General features: G+C 36.5%; 1 protein-coding gene across 2 annotated transcripts in view; it reads right to left on the bottom strand.

Moving 5' to 3' along the window:
* The window catches only part of TLL1 (tolloid like 1), a 125,557-nt gene that overhangs the window by 46,895 nt on the left and 58,277 nt on the right, over positions 1-20,385 (bottom strand). For both annotated transcript variants that reach the window (XM_009101170.4, XM_030239410.2), the window contains exons 3-8: positions 19,291-19,371; positions 16,967-17,119; positions 14,729-14,846; positions 7,418-7,596; positions 5,482-5,587; positions 2,403-2,527 (exon numbers count right to left, since the gene is read on the bottom strand). In XM_009101170.4, coding sequence (XP_009099418.3) covers positions 2,403-2,527; positions 5,482-5,587; positions 7,418-7,596; positions 14,729-14,846; positions 16,967-17,119; positions 19,291-19,371 — 762 coding nt within the window. The remainder of the gene's footprint in view (positions 1-2,402; positions 2,528-5,481; positions 5,588-7,417; positions 7,597-14,728; positions 14,847-16,966; positions 17,120-19,290; positions 19,372-20,385) is intronic.

Here is a 20,385-nt window from a genome sequence, read left to right as displayed (position 1 = left end):
GCAGAAATAATTAGAACTCCAAAACAAACACACACAATACTACAAAATCCTTTATCACAGAAGCGTGGGTCTCAGGAAAATGCTGATTAAGTCATTGGTTTCTGCATTTTCATTGCATTGCATTTAAGGCAGCACAAATGAACACATGAAACAATGCAGACATTATTAAGGATTGAAATATTCACTGCTGGTTTATAATAAGCAGGCAACATGATTAATAACTTTTGTCTGAAATAAGAAATAAAACATACCTCCAAAACCAACACAATATCAGGGATTTTATTGCTATGTACTACAAAGAACATTTGATCCTTTACATATAAACAAAACCTTTATACCTGTCTGAATTTTCAGTTTCAGTATTTGCTGCAAAATTTATTAGAAGAAAAGTGCTATATAACTTTCAGAGATTTGCTTTCTTTATTGGATTCAGTCTGGGTTGCTTTATTCAGCTATGCAGCTTCTATTAAAAAGATTAACTGAAAAAATAGCATTTAAAACAGTACGCTATTTAACATTTGTAGAAAAAACTTCTGCCCTTTTCTATCTTAAAACTCCCTTTCTTTTATGGCATGGCTCATTTAAGTAAGGTTGGAAATCCAATACATTTTATCCCAAATTTTGCAAAGCCAGGTGCCAAAAAAGGAGCATAATCCTTCAACCACCATTCATTTTTATTGTTCATGTGACCCATGTTCACTGGTGCTGCAAAAAATATCTTACTTTTCAAATGCAAACTGCTACTGAGCAACCACAGTGGTTTAACAATACTGTGAAATCAACTTTCAGCAAGACTGTCATGACATTGAAAGAAATTATAACTCTCAGTACATTTTCATGACATATATGAAAAGGATATTTTCTCTGAACAACTGTTTGAACATTAGCTCTAAATGTATATTGCACCTTTATAGTTTTGAAAGTGTATATTAGAGTATCATATACATACTAAACAGACTCGTTTATAATTTCTTTCCATTTTTTTCTTTCTAAAGTCACTATGATCATGAGATCCTACCTACTTGCCCAGTAATTTTACTTTTATATACTTTTTCCTCCGAAACTTGTCTTTTATCAAAATATATACATATTATTTGTGTTCATGAAGTGTTGCTCTCTGTATGCTTTCATTAGAAATACTGCTGCCAAGCATGTCATTATCAAAGTACTTTCTGTACCAAAAGGAAAGAGCAGAAATTGTTCCCAAAGGAACATTTGTTAAAGAAAAGGTGTTTAAGTGGTTTCTGCTCTGGCAGGCCCAGAATCTCTGTGCCTGTTCTCAGTATATACAAGACTATGATTCAGCGTGCTTACAGCACAAAGGAAAGGCACATTTCAGCTGTGCAGTGTACACCAAATACATATCAGAACCCCCAGATCTCCAGTGGATCTCGTTGCTGCTGGTACAAACTTGAAGCAACTCCATTACTTTAACAGAGATGGCTTTCTTTAGTCCTTTTGTTTTGATCAGTTGGTTAAAAATGGCCATGTATCTAAGCTAAAAGAGTTCCTGAGGTGTCATTCATTCCCATGAGGAGCAGAATGGATGAAAGCCTACGTGGCACAGAGCTGGGATGTCCAGGCTCCCACAAGGATCTTGCTGGTAAATTCTGACTAGGAAATGGCACTTCTGAACTTCTTTGGTGGACACTAAAGGTTAACAGTGGTATCAGCAGTGATTGGAGCCAGGAGATTAAAACCTTTTCCTTTGACATCTCCACCATTCTGGCAGCACTTAGTAAAGAAATAGCACAAGAGAGCAACACGAACCATAGGGTTGACTCTGGGTTACACCAGGCTTGCCACTGATGTCTCTGAGACAGACAGCAATTCAACCACACTATTTTGAGATAAAAAAAAATTAATATGCATTCAGATTATAGGATAACAGAATTAGGCAGAAGATATTTAAATTTTAAATGTATCTGCTAAAACTATAGAAATTTTATATAAAGATCTAACCATCTCATCCACATAGGAGTTTACAATTTTTTTGCCCTCGTTTCTTTCCCTGCCACATTTTAGAAGAATTTAATGGATTCACAGCCAAGCGCAGTAATTCATTTTGCTCCCTCTGCACTCAACTTGAATTCAAATAAAGGCCTCCAGCCAGTATGCAAACCAGAAGTGATATCAAACATATTTTTCTAGTTGTTGAACAGCTAAGAAAAGCAGATTGAAATGTCATGTTGTTTCATACGGTTCATCTGTCCTTAGGTACTTTGCATTCCAGTGACCTTATCCATAAGATTCTTTTTATGATTCAGTTCCTCAGCAGCCTATGTCAGTTGCCAACACAGAAAGAGAATACTAAGCAGCTGACCCAAAAAGTTTATCATTCCTCTTGAACAACAAGTCAAACAGTTGCTAGTATTGGTTTTTGTTTGTTCGTGATGCAATACCTGGACATCTATACAGCTTTCTTGCCTGTGCAATATCTCCTTTACTTAGACGGGTACGCTGGCCAATGGCAGGTCGTATACCATTGTCATCACGGGAAGGGAGAATGGTATCCAGAAACATGCCCCTAAAAAAAATAAAAATAAAAATAGACCCCAAAGACCCCTATCAGGTTTCTCTCATAAAACTGTCTGAGTTCCATGAATGTATACCTGTTTTGTAAATGTGGTTTTTACATTTGGCATAAATAAGAGGATAATATACAGAACTTTAAATGCAGACAACACGCCATAAAATTCCTCAGGTTGGCAAACTTTATGCAAAGTTGTCAAAAAAGAATCTTCTCTCAGTACATCAATTAACATATCAGCTTTTATATTGCTGCTAACAAAGAGGAAGATCTCTAAATACTATTAAGACTATACAGGGAAAAGATGCTGCCATTAAGCTATTGCTATGTTGGAAAAAAAGATACAAAATTTCATTAAAATACATAACTTAATCTCTAGCACTAAATTCTTAATCACAAAGCTCCTATTTCTAAAGTTTCTATAAGAAATGCTACAGCCTAACTTACATGTGAAAGCAGGTAAAATCAAACACATATGCCAATCATGAGTCCATCAAGTGTTGTAAGACATTTAACTCCACTCTAGCTGCTGACACTTTCAAAACAGAAATGCTTACTTGCCAGCCTTTACTTGCCTCACAATAAAATATATCAACTTACCATATGTGATTTTAGTGAAATTAACCATAAATGACAAGACATCACAGAAGTACACTTGCTCCAAATGTGCAATTTATTCAAAATTTCCCAGATTTTAAATATGATCTAAAACATTTTGCTATTCTCAAATAAATTTTAATAGACTAAGATACAAAACTACGTTCTATTACCATATTGCAGAATTTAAAATCTTTCAAATCCCATAAAACAGCAATTAAGAGAAGAATATGTTTATATAGTCTCTTTTTATTTAATTATTTATAATCACTTGTATACCTGTAGGGGTTTTATTGAAAAGTAAAACCAGTACTTTCAGACATAACAGAGATCCAATTTATAAACACATATTGGTTTATAACATATAATTGATGAACCATTTTGAGTATTGCAAATACATATTGCTCTCTTTATCCAGTTAGATGTTTTGAGGCATCACTAGAAATTTTGTAAAGACAGAATAATCTCAGGATGTTACCCTAAGCATTCAAATAAACTACATATGGCATTAATAATTTTCTAGAACAAAGGCATGTTATTCTTTAGAAAGTGATTGCATCTGTAAATTATAATTCTATTTTCCACTCAATTTCAGCACAACATCAAACTGATGCTTTTCATACATTCAAAAATTTTGAAAACAATCCTCTCTTGAATGCCTTAGCAATTTAATAAAGGAACATTCTGTACGTTTAAATACAGCATGAACAAAATCATCGTGCACAACAAGAACTTGATGATGTTTTGTGATTCCTAATACTTATCTGGGTGAGCAAAGGCTAACAAACAGCTGGCAGTACGCCTCACTGGGCATCACTCATGCTTGCAGGATGAATTAGTGCAAATCAATATCCAACCTCAGGGCTTTGCTGGCTATTTTTAGTCAGTATGAAGTAACAAGCCCTTGTAGCTTGGGGCAGGGCATGCCTATTCATGGCACTATCAGGTTTTGCCAGCTTGGAAAGTGATGAAATCAGGGCCAACAAATCAAATTACCTTGATGTTGTCATTGCCCTAGGACTCAGGGGGGGTTCTGTCTTGTTCAATTACTCTATTTTATACAGGTTCTTATAATCTCTTCCTTAAGGTAATGGTATGTGTAACTGGATTAAGCAATGTGACTAATAGCTACCTCATGTGGCTCATTCCCATGCTCTTCCAGGGGTCAATTATGTGTATGCTGAATAATGGAGCCTTTGGTTGGATTTTTATATAATAATAGAATTTATACTGAGAGAATAAGCCAAACAAATTTGCAGAGGCTGGTGAGGTTTTAGTAGCCCTCAGTTTATTTCAAACTGTCAGACTGTTTAGTATTTTTGCATTTAAATGCATTAATTGGAAAAATATTAATTGTCTAGTATTTTTGCATTTAAATGCATGAATTGGAAAATATTAAAAAAACAACAAAGCAACAAACATATTAAACAAAAAAAAAAAAAAAAAAAAAAAAAACCACCAAAAAAAAAACCACAAACCAACAAAAAACCCTATCCAAGAATATATCTCTCCAAACTAAAACTTTTTGTTGGATGTTTTTGGGAGTTTTCTTTTAATTTTACATTACTCTGGTATGTTTGGAGAATAATTAGTGGATGAAATGCAATAGGAGACTGGATGAATGCCTCCTTCACTTCCTCTCCAGGGTAGGGCTGACCTATGGGACCATCTTCTTGTACAGCTCCCCACATCCCTGCACCCTTTCAGAGAGAACCCCACTGAGTCACTAAGGAGCTGAGAAAGGATCAGCCTGCAACAGGACAGAGCAAAAACAGCAGAAGTCTTCACTATAAGGTTTTGATGACAGTAAAAATCTGTACAAATAAAGAGAGGAAGCTGCAGCCTCTTTTATAAATGCTTGACTGCAGTCCTTAACAAAGACTGTGGCTTGTGTGGTAGATGTCCAAATAACCTGTGCTCTACCTGCATAATAGATGGTTATGAAACTCCATGCATCAAAGGAGATTTATTTTTCTTTTAGAGAACAGATCATGTTACACATAACATTCCTAGCCATTTCACTCATTTGATTTTTCTAAATTCAAATTTTTGTGGACACAAAAAGAAAGTGTGTATCATATAAAATGATGTTTTCAGTTTATCTTGTCTGAAAATCTAAAGAACTGAGGCAAGATCAAAAGGCTGCTTTGAAACTGAACAGAAAAGAAATGCATTTTCAAATATAATTAAATTATTTTGACTTAAAATAAACAAGCTGTGCTTTGACTGCTGTAGGAATATTATGTCGCAAGGGACATTTTAAGGGATTTAAAAATACTTCAAAAAGCATAGTTCTTAGCATTCACAGACAGGAAGAGAATTAAAAGTCAAAAGGTATAACCTGAGACTCCAACCTTGAGAAGGTGTTCCTGGCATAGTGCATTATGCTGTCAAAGTCATATGGTTCCCCCAGGGAGTTCACCTCTCCAGGCTCCATCTTCAAAAAGTTGTATTCCTGACCTACAAATGATTGTAATTATAGATTCTTTAATATCTTTTTCTGTAAAGATAAAAACCAAACACAAAAAGAAAACCAACAAATATTCTAACCTAATTACTCCCTGATATTCATAAATCTTTGCAATTTGGGAGAAAGTGTGTGACTTTATTATGCCCTCTTAACTGATAGGGCAGACCTCTTCTGAAACACACATCAAATTTGTGTATTTGGATTTAGAAAGACTAGTTTCATGCATCTAACACATTAAGGCCCCACACATCATGATGTGCCTCATGTACACTCCATACAAATTTCTGGTTTGGTTCTTAATTCCTAAAAGAAATCGTTTTGACAGCAAAGACTCCAGAAGAACCCTCCTCACTCATTAGACTGGATACTAAGGGTCTAACTGGTTACTAAATCCAGCACTGAACTACTGGATACTGGAGACTCGGCTTCAGCAAAGTCTGAAGCTTTCTCTGTGAAGCTTCATGTAATGCAGACACTACAAAGTCACATTTTCAAGATCCAGCTGTTCCAAATTAACAAGAGCAGAACAGGAGAAATGGAATTATACTTAGTTCATAATTCCATACCCTAAGTTCTTTGACCTAATCAGTACATCAGCAATACAAAGCACCCCTTACTCCAGTTCATATTCCCACTGGAGTCTTGCAAAAACACCCTGCAGTGACATTAACAGTTTAACCAACATAAACTGCATAATATAACAAAAACCAAATGTGTCGGTGGTCATGGCTTCCTAATCCCATTTAGTGATGCTCAAGCTCACACCACACCACAAGAAGCAGTTTCAATCAGAAACCAGAGAGACTAGTGGAAGGGAGAGCATGCTGCTGAGGACAGCTGATTTTCTCATCATAGAAAAAGAAAAGGGGAGGCACTCTTATGGCATCTGTGCAAGTCAATAATGCACTGAGACAAGAAAGAAGGCTCAAACATGCATGCCATTTCAGGACTTTAGAGAATTAATGGAGCGTGTATCAGCTGCCAGTCTCTTCCCAAGTCCTAGATGAAGTGGCAAAGATTCGTTGTATCTCAAATATTTTAAAATATTTCCTAAAGCAACAGACAAATACTCCAAGCTATCATTTGACAATTTCTGATTTCACCTTTTTTGAGTACAGAATTCCTGTAAGTCAAAGTAAGCGTGTCGCTAAGACCATACACATTAATGAACACTGCAAGGGAAACATGGCTACTTCCCTCCCATCTTGCCTACCCAACACAAGCAAGGGCACAAACAGCTAGGGTGGCAAAGAGCTGACAGTCACAGTTTAAAGTTCTCAAGTTCCTCAGATGCTTTATCTCAACAACACCAAGGTCACTGACTGAAGCTGCATGTTCTTAGAGAGTGAGATGAACAAAGTGTAAACTGCAGCACCTGTGCCCGTCTGCCATAGATTGAAAGTTCTTCACCTTATCCTCCCAGGTCAAAGCCTCTTGAGCAGCTACAGACATATTTCTACTTAGCATTCACTAAAGCCTATAAGAGAAATGCCCCTCCTCAAGCACAGAAATATGACTTGTAAAGAGCCTTAAGAGCAGTGGCTTCTTTCAAAGTTTTTGAGCATGTTTGTTATTTTGCTCTTTCTAGCCCTCTCTATTAATGGCTTGCAACTTGGCCAGACCTTTGGAAAATATTATACTATAATTTCAGTATTTTATTTGTCAATCAATTTGAGATCAGTCAAGGTAAGAAGAGAAGCAGGTATAATTGCTGTTTCAGCTATTCAGCACTCAGTTCCAACAGAGTTGAGCCAATGAAGGAAACACCAAAAAGAAACACATGAGTTTTGCTTTCCAAAATACTTGTCAGGATATCTCACCAGGTTGGATGTTCTCTCTAATGATGGCGACATGGTCATCACGGTCTGGTCGTGTATGTTCATGCCAAAAACCTATCACGTGCCCCAGCTCATGGACAACTATGCCAAATTTATCACAGTTCTTGCCAATAGATATAGCTTGAGGACCATTTCCCCTTCGACCCACATAAGAACAGCACCTGTAATTAAAATTGAAACACAAACACAGATGAAAGTTTTCATACATGTCTACAAACCACACAGCAAGTTCAGTTAAAACTTGAGAAAATACTGTATAAAGATTCAACAGTTAAATGCACATTGTAATTTCAGATGTTTCACAAACTCTAGGTCTTCTTCAAGAACAGTTGATTATTCAAAATACGCATGAGTGGGGCTTTTTTTGTTATTATTCAAGGTCTTAAAAGATGTCACCTTTGATCAACAGAATTCTCACTGTCATGACAGTCTATTCAGTCATTCTATAGAATGACACAGGAACTTGTTTTCAGCAAAAGAATTTAAAAAAGCAATGCTCTGATGGCAGCATGCACCATCATCTCTTTGTGGGTCATGGATAGAAATGTTAATATCGACACGTCGCAGGATAAGCCCATGATTCTGCACTTTCAGTCACAGCTTGAGTCCAATCCATTTATCACAACCCTTCAAACCCAACCATGCAACCAATTCTAACCTATTCAGTTTTACATTCACCTATAATCCTGCAAAATCACCCTGAAGAGTCAATACATTTAAACACATTTGTTTAAGTCCTGGAATTTAATTTGTAGTTAAAAACCTTTATGATCTTAATACAACACATGATGGCAGAGCAAGGGATTGATGAGAATAAAGTTAGGAGAAGCACATATAATTGTGAAAAGGCAGAAAGAATCCTTTTATTTAAAACAGTTTAAACATTTCAGCAGAGCCTTCATGTTTGCCACTGTGTGGAAACTCTAAAGAGAAAAATTGCAATGCAGAACTAATGAACATTAATGATTATTTATGGCTTAAAACAAATCAATAGGTTATTGAGACCTAAAGTCATAAACTATTTAACATATTTTCAATAGTTTTAACATGCCTATTTTATTGACTTCATATCCATTACTTGCTTCAGCTAGAAAAAACATATTTGGTAAGCAAAATATTTATCTATATGTTGAATATAGTTTTTTTTCACAGTGATACTTTGGAGATGAACAGATATAAAGGAAAAACTGAAAAAGAAATTATTATAATTAGTACCTTCCGTGGCATCTCCTGATTTGCTTTTATTGACACTATTGATAATAAGGGCAAAATAATAAAATAGGATTTTAGCTACAGTTTCTCTTCCTGTCCTTCTTACTTCTTTTGGACCAAATAAGGGTCTAACTTTTTAAGACTGTGTTTTAGATCACCTCTGAAAGCTTTTAGTGGTATTTCATAAATCAGATTTTTAGGTGTCTGACAAAATAATTTAACATTTTACTCTTACAGTAATGAAAAAGAAAGATTGAGCATTCTCAAATGTGTTTAATGACTTAGGGCGCCTCATCTGACAGATCTTAAAGAAGGCTTTTTTTCAGAAGAAAAAAATTAATTGCAATCTTTTACATAATATTCCTCTAGATTGTCTAACACTGTACATCTAAACCCCAACATACTGGGAATTATATTTTAATGCTAACCTGCTCCTAAAAAGTAAGCAGCCAGAGGGTGAGAGTTCCCTTACACTGGTTACTTGACTGATTTCAAGTACTCCCTAGAAAATATAAAGACATTTCTTTAGTGTTTCTTTACATGCCAAAGAAAACAGAATTAACACCAAGTCTTAAAATAACAGCAGCAGTTCACACTTACAGAGGGTCATTACGATTTGTTAGGTTGAATGTCTTGTCAAGCACACCAGATACATCCAATTAAACTACAACAATTTACGGCAACAACTGCACTGAGACAATGAATAAGGAAAACTAAAATTTAAAAAAATCTATGAAGTACATTAATTTGTAATATTATGGGTTTGAACCCAAGTGTGTTTGACAAAAAAACAAGATCTCTGTGCTGTATGAGCATTTGTCACACCCCTTAAATTGAATCAACTGTCAGGTTTTAAAGCTTATCTCTTTAATCTTTATTGCACCAGACAGCATTTGGAGACAGTAACTATTTATGAATCTCTAATTCCATTTAATCAGTCTAGCTGATGAATGATAGTGAGCAATGAGAAACAAGTGACATAGAGAAAGTGAAATGAATGGAACAATAAGCTCACTCTTTTAAATAATACTGTTTCGCAACCACTGTCAAAAATACTCTTGATACAAAGGAAGAGAGAATTAGGTAGGATCAATGCTGTCCTTTTTTAAAAAAGCTGCACCCTTCAAAATGTGACAATATAAAAATCATAGACCACATCATCAGCTTGCCATGGCACTGACTGTATGAAGGTGTGAATGAATTTCATAAGCATACGAGGATCCCGTATGATCACCTGTAATGTTACACAAAGCAAGAAAAAGAGGTTCACAACATTTCCAAACAAAATCTCACACATGAAGCAGAGTGTTTTTCTTGGTGAAAACACCTCTCTCAATCACAGATATAACTCCACCTATACAAGGAAGATAATGGCTATGACCTGGCTTGATGAATTTGCCTTTTGTCAGGAATTGAGATACAATTGTGGTTACCAAATGTTCTGATTCACTGCCCTAGGAGTGCTTCTTGTGATGGCAGAAGTGTCTCCTGCATCTTTATCTGATCAGTGGAGATGTCCACCGCAATACTACAACCATCATTCCTCAGCTAACAGCTGCCTATCCCAGTGTATTTATATAAATCACCCCTCACCATCTGTGTCAGCACACCAGGCTCTGTGGTGGCAACCTGTGCCTTGATCACACCCCTTCTGCACAGAGGAGCCACGCCACAGCCAGCAGGGAAGCTGTGCCAGCTGCCAGGGTTATTTAACTCCTGAGAGCATGAGTCAGCCCTCCCCCATGCAATGATTATTAAGCACAACTCTGGTTTCTTCTCATTTTATAAGTGATCAAGCACCTTTTATAACATGTTCCTTAGCTGAAGCATGCCACAAAGGTGCACCTCAGACAATGAATTTACCTGTTTCACCAATTTAAAACTTGCCTGCAATGCCTTTTTAACACACTGACAAGTTCAAAGAGGCTAAAATATTCATCTGTTCACTCTACAATGTTTGGAGAAGCATATGAAAGAGATTTTATTTTACTGTATCTCAAATCTGTCAAATACTTAAACAAGAGGATACAGTAAAGATTGCAATAAATCATCTGAATCTAATAAAAAAAAATTGTTTAAGTCTTCTAATGGAGAACAAATTAAGATCAAAGGCATGCTGAGCTACCAGAACAATATAAATAATAAGTTCCTTTCTTTTTTGTTCTACTACGTAGAAAGAAACTTGATTTTGTACTCAATAATATTTGTTAACAGATAGTGACTAGATGCCATCCCAATATGCTGACCGTTTTTTGGGTCATGCAGAGACGTGAACTGACAAACTCTTTGGGCCCTTCCAATTTGACAGGAAGAAACACAAGGATAGAGAAACAGTAGTGAACAAAGAGCATTTTGAATCTGTTATCCATTAGAGTTTTGCTTGCCTCAATCAACTAGATGCATAAATACTTGCTGTAATTGCTATTTATGCCAGTGTACACTGCTTGATAGTAGAATCACAAACACTAGTATCAATACTATACTTTCAATTCTTACTTTCACATCTGCAGCTTATGGACACAAATGACTATCACTAATTAGAAAATTTCAAAGTAGCGAGTGAGTAATTCACCTATATTATTAAACCATATTTTAATAATTAACTGTTATCAAACTCAGGTTAAATAAACCAGACATGATGAAAATTAATTATAGTTTATGACTTCAGCAGATTAAATTATTCTCATGGAAAGAAGGGATGTGGCCATAAAGCTTTTGACATTTTTCCTAACTGCCTGTAAGCAAACTAGAGAAGTTTATATGAGGGGGATATAAAGCTGGTTGGAATATTCCATGAAGTTAGATAGAGAAGGCACTTTTTAAGCTTGCTGTCATAGAAAACACTGCTAAAAGCCACGAAGACAGGCATCTTTAGGAAATTATTCAAGAGATCTGGAAAGGGAAATATGGAATTACTTGACATCTTAAGATGTGCAAAACCTGGTAAAGACTGGAACCAATGACAGGGTATCTGTGTTGTGGAAAGAGCTCCAGCTCTATTTTGGAAGAAGATCCCAGCCAACATGTGCTGAACTTGGCAGCTGTTGAGAAGCAGGGAGGCACTGTGCTTAGGTACCTAAGAGGAAGGAGAGGCTACAAGTTATATCAATGAGCTCTTGCACTGGCTTGGCAGAAGTGATGACTCATGTGGACAAATATACTCTAGTTTGGGGGCTACCAATTTCAAGAATGATGTGGACTAAGTGAAAAGAATCTCAAAGAGCAGTGTGATTAAAGGCCTAGAAAACATTATTTACCAGGAAAGATTAAAGCAATTAGGTGTTTTCTAGCCCACAACAATATAGAGTGGTGGGGGATTTATTAACAGTATCAAACTATATAACAGATTTCTTCAAAAAGTAACAGGAATTCCTTTTCTATGACTATAGGGAAAAAAATTAACATCCTTTAATTGCAATAAGAAATAACTTGTTTAGCTATGACAAAAAATGCTGCCCAAACTTCCTATAATTCTTATATTAAGGATGCTGAAGCAATACAACTCCTAGAAGGCTGTGAAATATTAATTTCTGCAGGTTTTTAGAACCCAGTTAGCTAAGCATATACCAGCAATGATATAAGAATAACTGTTTCTGTCTTAAGAACACATTGGACATCTTTCTGAGATCCCTTGCAGTCCTATGGGTCTATGATAATCAAAACTTATCTCTCTTTGCTTGCTGATATGGAACCTCTCAACTTTAAGAAAGTCATGTATCTCTTATGACCAGCTGCTATATTTCAAATATGCTTTTTTAATCACTGACCTTCTGGGATGATCTTCCCATGAACTGCTTCAAGATGTGATGCATTACAGTCCAAAATATCCTTATTGTTTACAAAGGCTCACTAACACTTCACTTGGTAGTGTGCTAATGCTGTCATACGAGACTTTTGTAGATACTACCACCTGAATTTCCACATATATGACTCTCCACTTTGCTTCAGTTAATGTGTTATGTTTTGACTGTGTGCTCTTTGGGGCAGGGTTTATCATTGAGCTTTTAATTTCAACAGTGCTAAGTACAATAAAGTCTCCACCATCTGTGAATGTTAGCTGCCATGGTAGTACAAACAATACTGACACAATGTGCTAACAAACCAACACAGCAGGGTGCCATGGGAAAGAACTGAAGATCAGTTTCAATGCGACTGGCCATGCAGCAGAGAGTGTTTGCAGTTGGTTTGGTGTCACTGCAGTCTGGGCTCTTTCCGTGGAAAATCCTGCGTCAGCACTGGATGCTGGTGGGTAGGGCACAGTTCCTGCTCACCCAGAGAATGCATGTCCCTATTTATCTGGGTCCTCCTGAAACGACTTGTGGGCCCCCAGAAAAGTCATTCAGCTGTCCCTTCTCTTTGGCCTGGCTTTATTTCATCAATGATGGACTTTTCATGGCCACACTCTTCTTTGGTTTTATTTTAAACTTGTTACAGTCCTGGTAAATTATTTGTATTTTGCAAAGTACCCTTCAATCAAGCAACATTAATGATAAAGAGTAATATAGACTTTGGGGGTGGATAGTGAGTATATTCCAACCTTCTGGTTAAAGCTGCTTATAATCCCGCCTTCCCCTGAAGTGATTTGATCTCATGAAACATCAAGCAGCCTAAGGAACAGTTTTTTGGATGGAGAGATTTTTTGTCATTTGGCTTTGGGCATTTTGAAGTTGTAGCATTTACATTTGGCAGATACACCCATAGATCTCTTTCTAAAGTGCCTGAAAACACTTATACTTTTCACACTCTTCTGTTTGAATTGCTTTCTGCCTCTGTGAGTGCAAGGGAACCATCATGATTATTCCCTGCTTTCCATTTTTCTTCCAGCTGTATGTCAGCATCCCTGAGTCTTACTTAATGGGTGAATCCTATCTCAGGGATGCCATTAACTAAAATAATACTCATGCTGGCTCAGAACAAAAGTCCATTTCATTTGGCAGTGTTTCTAAGGGGGCAGTGCCTACAGTGGCACAAGAACATGACAGGAAACCATAGAATAAGCTCCCCTGCTGCAAGGATCTGAGGCTCAGAGACTTTCAGGGGCAAAGGCAATGCTTTTTTTATACTTTCAAAAGTAGCCCAGGAGTAGATTTTATTATGCTGTCCTACACCTTAAGAAAAATACAATGGGGGCTCCAAACAGAAAATTCTACATGTAATTTTAGAGGCTAAAAATTAAATACATCCAGATCATTCCTACAACACAAGGAGGTCCCAAAATTTTTTTCACTACCCTATCCTATTATGATTCAAAAGTAGACATGCAAAGGGCTCAATGATCAGGAAGTCAGTTAGGTAGAGAGCTGTTCACTGCAGAGCCTACAACTCAAACAGGAGGTGACTGTCAGAAGTACAGAATTTCCACAGGCAATGTGCACTCTTCTTGGGAAATGAATATGGTGCACTCAGGAAGTTCTCTAAGCACATATAAAATTAAGAATTCTGAGTGGAATAAAAAGCAAATATAGTTGTCAGAGGCGTCTGTGAGCAGTAATATCTGAAGATGGAACAGGGTGATTAATGGAAAGCTGCACTCCTGAGCAATAAAACCTGTTCTGTTCACTTTTACACATCAGTGACCCAGAAGAAGGAATCTGCAAAATGGCCATAAATTTGGTGATTAAACAAATCTGGGCAAGGACATTCTAGCAATATGAGAGTTAAAATTACAACAAATAACAATTTAGCTAAAAAAGGGGTGTGGGGTAGATGCCCATATTTAATTCAGCAGTAAACAGGTGACAGGGAGAAAGCTAAGAATAAACAAAAAATAAATCTAAAACACCTTTAGGACAACACATATGAATATTGGAAGTGTGACAGAAAGCCAAAAATAAGTCTTACACGTGTATATATTTAGATAATTTTATCTAGAAATAGACCAAAGAGGTGCAACTTCACAAAGTTACCACATATACCTATTTCAATGAACTCAGAAGCCAGGCAGAACACATGCATCAGTAACGCAGTAATTACTGATTTTCCTGCGAAGTTTCTATTCCCTAATGGGTGCAGAGCCAACAGATGTGGCCGAGGGCCAAAGGCTGAGAGCAGGACTGTGTGTTCCCACAGGTGCACACTTACCCACAGGGCCTGTAGGTGAAGACAATGTAGCTCTCCTCGTCGCTGCGCTCGATGAAGGTGACGCAGGTGTACTTCTCCCAGTGCCGCATGGCCTGCTTGAACATGGCGCGCTGCGTGCCTGCAACCGCAATCGCAGCCCATGAAACCACAGCATCCTCCCCAACGCACCTGCCTCCTCTCAACCAGTACTAGGAACATGGGCCTGCAAGTGGTCAGTGAATCACCAAGCCCTGTGTGCCCCAGTAGCCCCAGGTATGGCAAGATTCCAGCTAAAGGGATACTAAAGGCCGTCAGTTCGTCATAACAGATGTGCCTGCAAGGGGGCTAACGCTGCCTGACACACCCCGCTAAATATAAATCCAGATGTGCCTGCAAGGGGGCTAATGCTGCCTGACACACCCCAGTAAATATAAATCCTGCCATAAAGATCATGACTATATTACACCAGAGGAAGACAGCAAAAGAAATACAGCGTTGCTCATGTGCCTGCATCAGCACAGCATTCACTAAGCAATTTCCCAGATGAAACTATCAAGTGAACCACACTGGGGGAGAGGAAAAAAGAAAAAAAAAAAAAACCCACAGAAAGAAAAAGAACAAGCAATATTGACTAACTTTACATCATAGCTATCTATCTAGTAGAAACAAAAAAAAAAAAAATTAAAAAAATCCTGCAGCCTTCAAAAGTCTGGGCACCAGTTTAATCTAAGCCATGCAAATAGGCATACTGGTAAAAACATTTGATTAAAATAAGGCTGTCATGAACAGGGACCAGTCTCCCCTTCGTGGCATCAAAATCTCTCGGAAAACAAAAGATCCACCAAAAGTGGGAAATTCAGAATTTGGTACAAGCACACCTTTGATTTTAAAGCACACATTCGATGTTAAAATGAGAAACGCATTCAGAAAAGGTCAGAACTATCCTCTAGATGCAGAATCATCCAGGCCAACTCTGAGCACAAAAGAAAACCTCAGAGAGCAGAGCGATGTCATTTCATTGTGTGACAAAAGACAAAGCTCACTGACATAGAGGCAACATGTGAGAATGTATCTGTGTTTCTTCTGAGCTGAAAATCCACAAAGAGTATTATCAGGCAAGAATGTGCTAGCAGAAATACACTCACCTTGCAGGTTAAAACATAGGATAATTAAACAAACAAAAACATCTAACCTTTTTAAAACTTACAGACAACAAGTCCTGAAACTTCGTAAAAATAACAAGTTCAAATCACATCAGATTCTAAAAAATAAAGGTTATTCCATCCCATCTTGCCCTTTTCTTTTATCTTTAAGACATTTCTTCTAAGCTTTAGAATTTATCTTTCATTATGAAAAAGGCAAAATCTTTAATATGGTGTTTTCATTTAGTTTCCTACTTTAATATGGTGTTTTCATTTAGTTACTTCAGAAGACTAATCCTAATGCAAAGGTCACATTTGGCACAGTACTATGTAAATTCCCAAACAGAAAGCCTGACTGTAGCTGTCAGTTTGAAAGGAATGGCTCTGGTTTCTCCATATACAATGCAGGAGCATTTGCATGTTTCTTTTGGTTCCCTGTATTATCATATACAATAAATAAGATGCTCTTTCATATATTTTCCATTATCTCTTTGCATTCCTTGCTCCATTCTTGTTTTAAATTATCTCTTACATCCACATTGATATTGGCCTGTTTACTTTTTCCAAGGATAACAAATGTTTTAACTTTTTCTACATTTTCCTGCTAAGAATTTTATGTGTAGGGCAGCCAGTCTTTCTTTTTGTTATATACTGTGTCTGTGTGTACCCATCTGAAAAACCAAATTGAGGAAGGACAAAACACATTTGAGTCAGTTTATTAAGTGAAATCAGTTTAGAAGAATACATGTCACACCAGTTAAATTGAAGATATTCTCATGCTAAATATACTGCATAAAAAAAAAACAAACCCTTGACATTCCATTACTTAGGCTCATGCAAACAAATGTGCAACAAGAAATATTAGGCAAAGAAATAGAGCTTTCCCTCCCTAAAATGTTGCTATACATTTTTTGTTATGTAGCTTGCCTTTGAAAACAATTAAGTATGACTAATATTTTCAAAACAGATGTACTTCAGGCCTGTTCCAACAGAAAACCTTCTACTGACTTCCATAGCATGACTTCACTTTTAAAAATTGAAAAAAAAAAAAAAAAAAAAAGGCAGGCAATTTTGAAAAAAATATCTTTCTTCTTTTCACGCAAAGCACAGAGCTTACCAGTGAAATTTCCACCTATTACATATGGAATGACACCACCTGGCCATATTCTTTCTGTTCGTGACGTAGCAGCTCTGGGAAATCGGTTTTTCTCATTTTTCCCTGAGAATTTTACAGTAGTTCTTCCTTTAGATGTATTATTTTGCTCAAAACCTGCAATGATAATTAAAACACTGAATGAGATCACACACACATGAAAAAGGAAAGCAATTCTTTTCTAGCAGGTCAAACTCAGATTTCTTTATACCCCTTCAAAGCAGGACATGGCTGTTACATGACAGTCTGTTTTTACATAGTTTTCTGAGAAAGACATGAAGTCTGAATCTTCATATTTTTGGAATATATCTAGAGTAACAATCTTGCACATATGTTTATCAACTGGAATGTGCATTGCGTAAGTGCAACTAAATTTCCTCATTTAATAAAAATATTTAAGAAATCACACTCCCTGTGGCTTTGGTGGTGTTTCGTGCATTTAATTTTCTCTGGATTTTGTTTTGGTCTGGTTTTTTTTCAAATAAATGAGGATTTTTCCAGCAAAGAATGTCAGAGTTTGGACAGACTCAAACTAATCAAGACATTCACTATCCCTTTCATTTTTATAGTATGATCTGGAAAAAGCAAGTGCAACAACCATCTTTAAAGCACTGGACAGTAAGAAATCATACATTTTTCATAAACTAACATTTGCAACCCCATGGGTAGGTTTTACTCATGGCTGGAATTTCTTTACAAGAGAAAAAAGTGTCAACGATTTTCAGGGATACTACCACCATTCATCCCATTACAGGCAAATCTTTCTAAATCAGCTGAAACTTAGTGTGAGAACAGAAAAGGAAAAGGGTAGTTAGACAAGGACTTGGACACCAGAACAGCTGAACAATTTGTAAGCTGGTTTGTAGATCTGGCCAGTTGATCAAAATGGATCCCTCAAAAAGTGCTTAACAAACCCTGCTCAGTGCAGTTAAAGCCTTTTTTCCTATTCCTGGTGGAAGATTACATTTTCCCTCTGTGAGAATCCCCTGTGGTACCAGCTGCACTTGAGTGTTAATGACCATGTCAGAACTGGGGAGGATTCCAGGGCAGAGTCATGGTAAGGAATGTCAGCATTGCCCCAAGGCTGAGAGAACAGCAATAGGAAGACAGGGAAGAAGCTACAGCACAAGGCAGGGAGGAAGCTCTGATAATTGGGAAAAAAACCTGCCTTTGTGACAATCAACATGGAACTTGAATAACACCAGGAATTATACAGAAAATTCCATGGTTAAAAAAACCCCCCAAAAAAAACCAAACAAACAAAAAAAAAAAAAAACTACCCAACCAAAAACAGATAAAGCAAATGGCTCATCTTTGTAATTAAATGAGTGTGTAAATGAGAATTACACAACAAATTACACACAAAGTATAGGCAGACTCTTTACTGTAAACTATTTTTATACTTAGTATACAGTCATTACTGAACCACAGCACACATTTATTTAAATGTTTTACCATTCAAAATTATTTTTATTTGTGCTTTTTAGAGGTCTAAACAAGAAATTTATTCCAAACTGCACCCAAAAGACTACAAGAATTTATGCAATACTAAAATTTTAATTCTCCTTTAAAGAACAAAGATTATATATCAAAGCACCTCTGCAGAGGCAGTTACCATGCTCTGTTTAACCCAATGTGGTGCAATTACAATGGAGTTGCACATAATTTCCTTTTTGAAGCGAGGTTTCACACCACATTAAAGTGATGTCTTCTTGCATCAAATACCCAGTGTAAACTCAGCCAGAGTTAGGGGGGATTCCACTTCTATGTGCTGCTCAATTTAACTACATTCATACTGACAAGAGTATGATTAATGTAAAAATATGCTTGTTCAGCACAACACACCACAAATCCTTCACAGTATGAATCATCAGAATGCCCCACCTGGAGCCAGAAAAAAGTAGGCAACAAACTAAATTAGCAGCTTTGCAGTATAGTCTACTTGCAGTGAAAAGACACTGTACTGACATTGGTTAAGCCCATAACTGTGAACATAGTCATAAAACAAAGCTAAGTAATTTTTAATATAACATTTTTATAATTATAATAAAACTATAATTATAATAAAACATGTGTTTTAGCTTTCAGATTTCGTGCTTGAAGAAGAACTCTAAGAAAAAGGCAAAAAGAGCTAATCTCTTCATGGCTATTCTTGCACTAATAACTTTATAATTTATTTATGCCAATAGTAATACAGAAAGGCTTTAAAGTGTTAAAGTACTATCATCATTAATGTTCACGATACACTATCACATCAGGCAACTTGCTAATTTAAACAGTGAAAATACCAGAGCCAAATCTTCTTATCCTCTCTATAAGCTGATAGAGGGCACCGCGTTTTTTTGACATTCCATGCTCTCCAAAGCCACCTTTAAAAAGAAAAGAAAAAAAAAAAGAAAGGAATTTCCAAAAGTGAGAATTGTGGAATTTTACACATACAGCAACCATATTAGCCAAGAGAGGCATCCTGAAGGAAGCTTCATATTCTTTGATAATTTCCATAAAAACATTTCAAGTACTCTCGACAATGTGATAAAAACACATGATTAGCTGAAAATTTTTCTAATATGCATTCCATGAGTATAAGCCAACATGTCTTTGTTATTCAGGCAAGTCATGACAATTACATCATCTAATTATTATTTGGAGCTTTTTTCTTCCTGGTGACCTTGACATCCTCGGAGCCATATTGATTGACAGCTAAAAGGGTTACTCTCAAAGAAATTTCCTGAATGCATTCCATAATTTTCTCATTTCAAGGGAGGGGAAGGAGACAAAGCAAACAGCCAAAGTTTCATCAGAAAACAAACAAACAAACCAACCCAGCAAAACTTAATATGGTTGATTTTGCCATGAAGTATTTGTTTTTCTTTGCTAGCATGCAAATAGAGATGTCAATGCGTTTTTAAGGCCTTGAAACATCACATGCTGATGTATATGGCAGTAAGACTGGGCAGGTATTTATACATATATGTCTGTGTAATTACAGCAGTCAATGAAAACCTAAGATAGAAGGTAGTTTATTTTAACATTTACCATGCCATTTACAGAAATAAACCACATTTCTGGGTTTACTGCATCTGGGTCTGCTACATCCCCCCTTCACACATAAACCTTCTGCAGCTACAGGTGGCTTTACAAACACCAGTAAAGCAGAAGCAATAACACTGACTATACTACATGAATCAGTTAAATAATTCAGAATTGTTCTGAAAGTTTTGTGATTTTAGAGGATTGCAGTAAGCTGTATTTTACAAGTCACTGCTTGTTATAGAAGAGAGTTTCTAAACTACTTTAACAACTGAAAAAGTAAAAAGATGCAAAAAACCAGACTATTGAAGCCTCCAACACCACTAAAAAGGGCTTTCCCAACTTTCTGTTAA

Source organism: Serinus canaria, chromosome 4, assembly GCF_022539315.1.
Source record: "Serinus canaria isolate serCan28SL12 chromosome 4, serCan2020, whole genome shotgun sequence".
In the NCBI taxonomy this organism is placed as follows: Eukaryota; Metazoa; Chordata; class Aves; order Passeriformes; family Fringillidae; genus Serinus; species Serinus canaria.
This window is presented reverse-complemented; position numbering and strand designations above follow the sequence as displayed.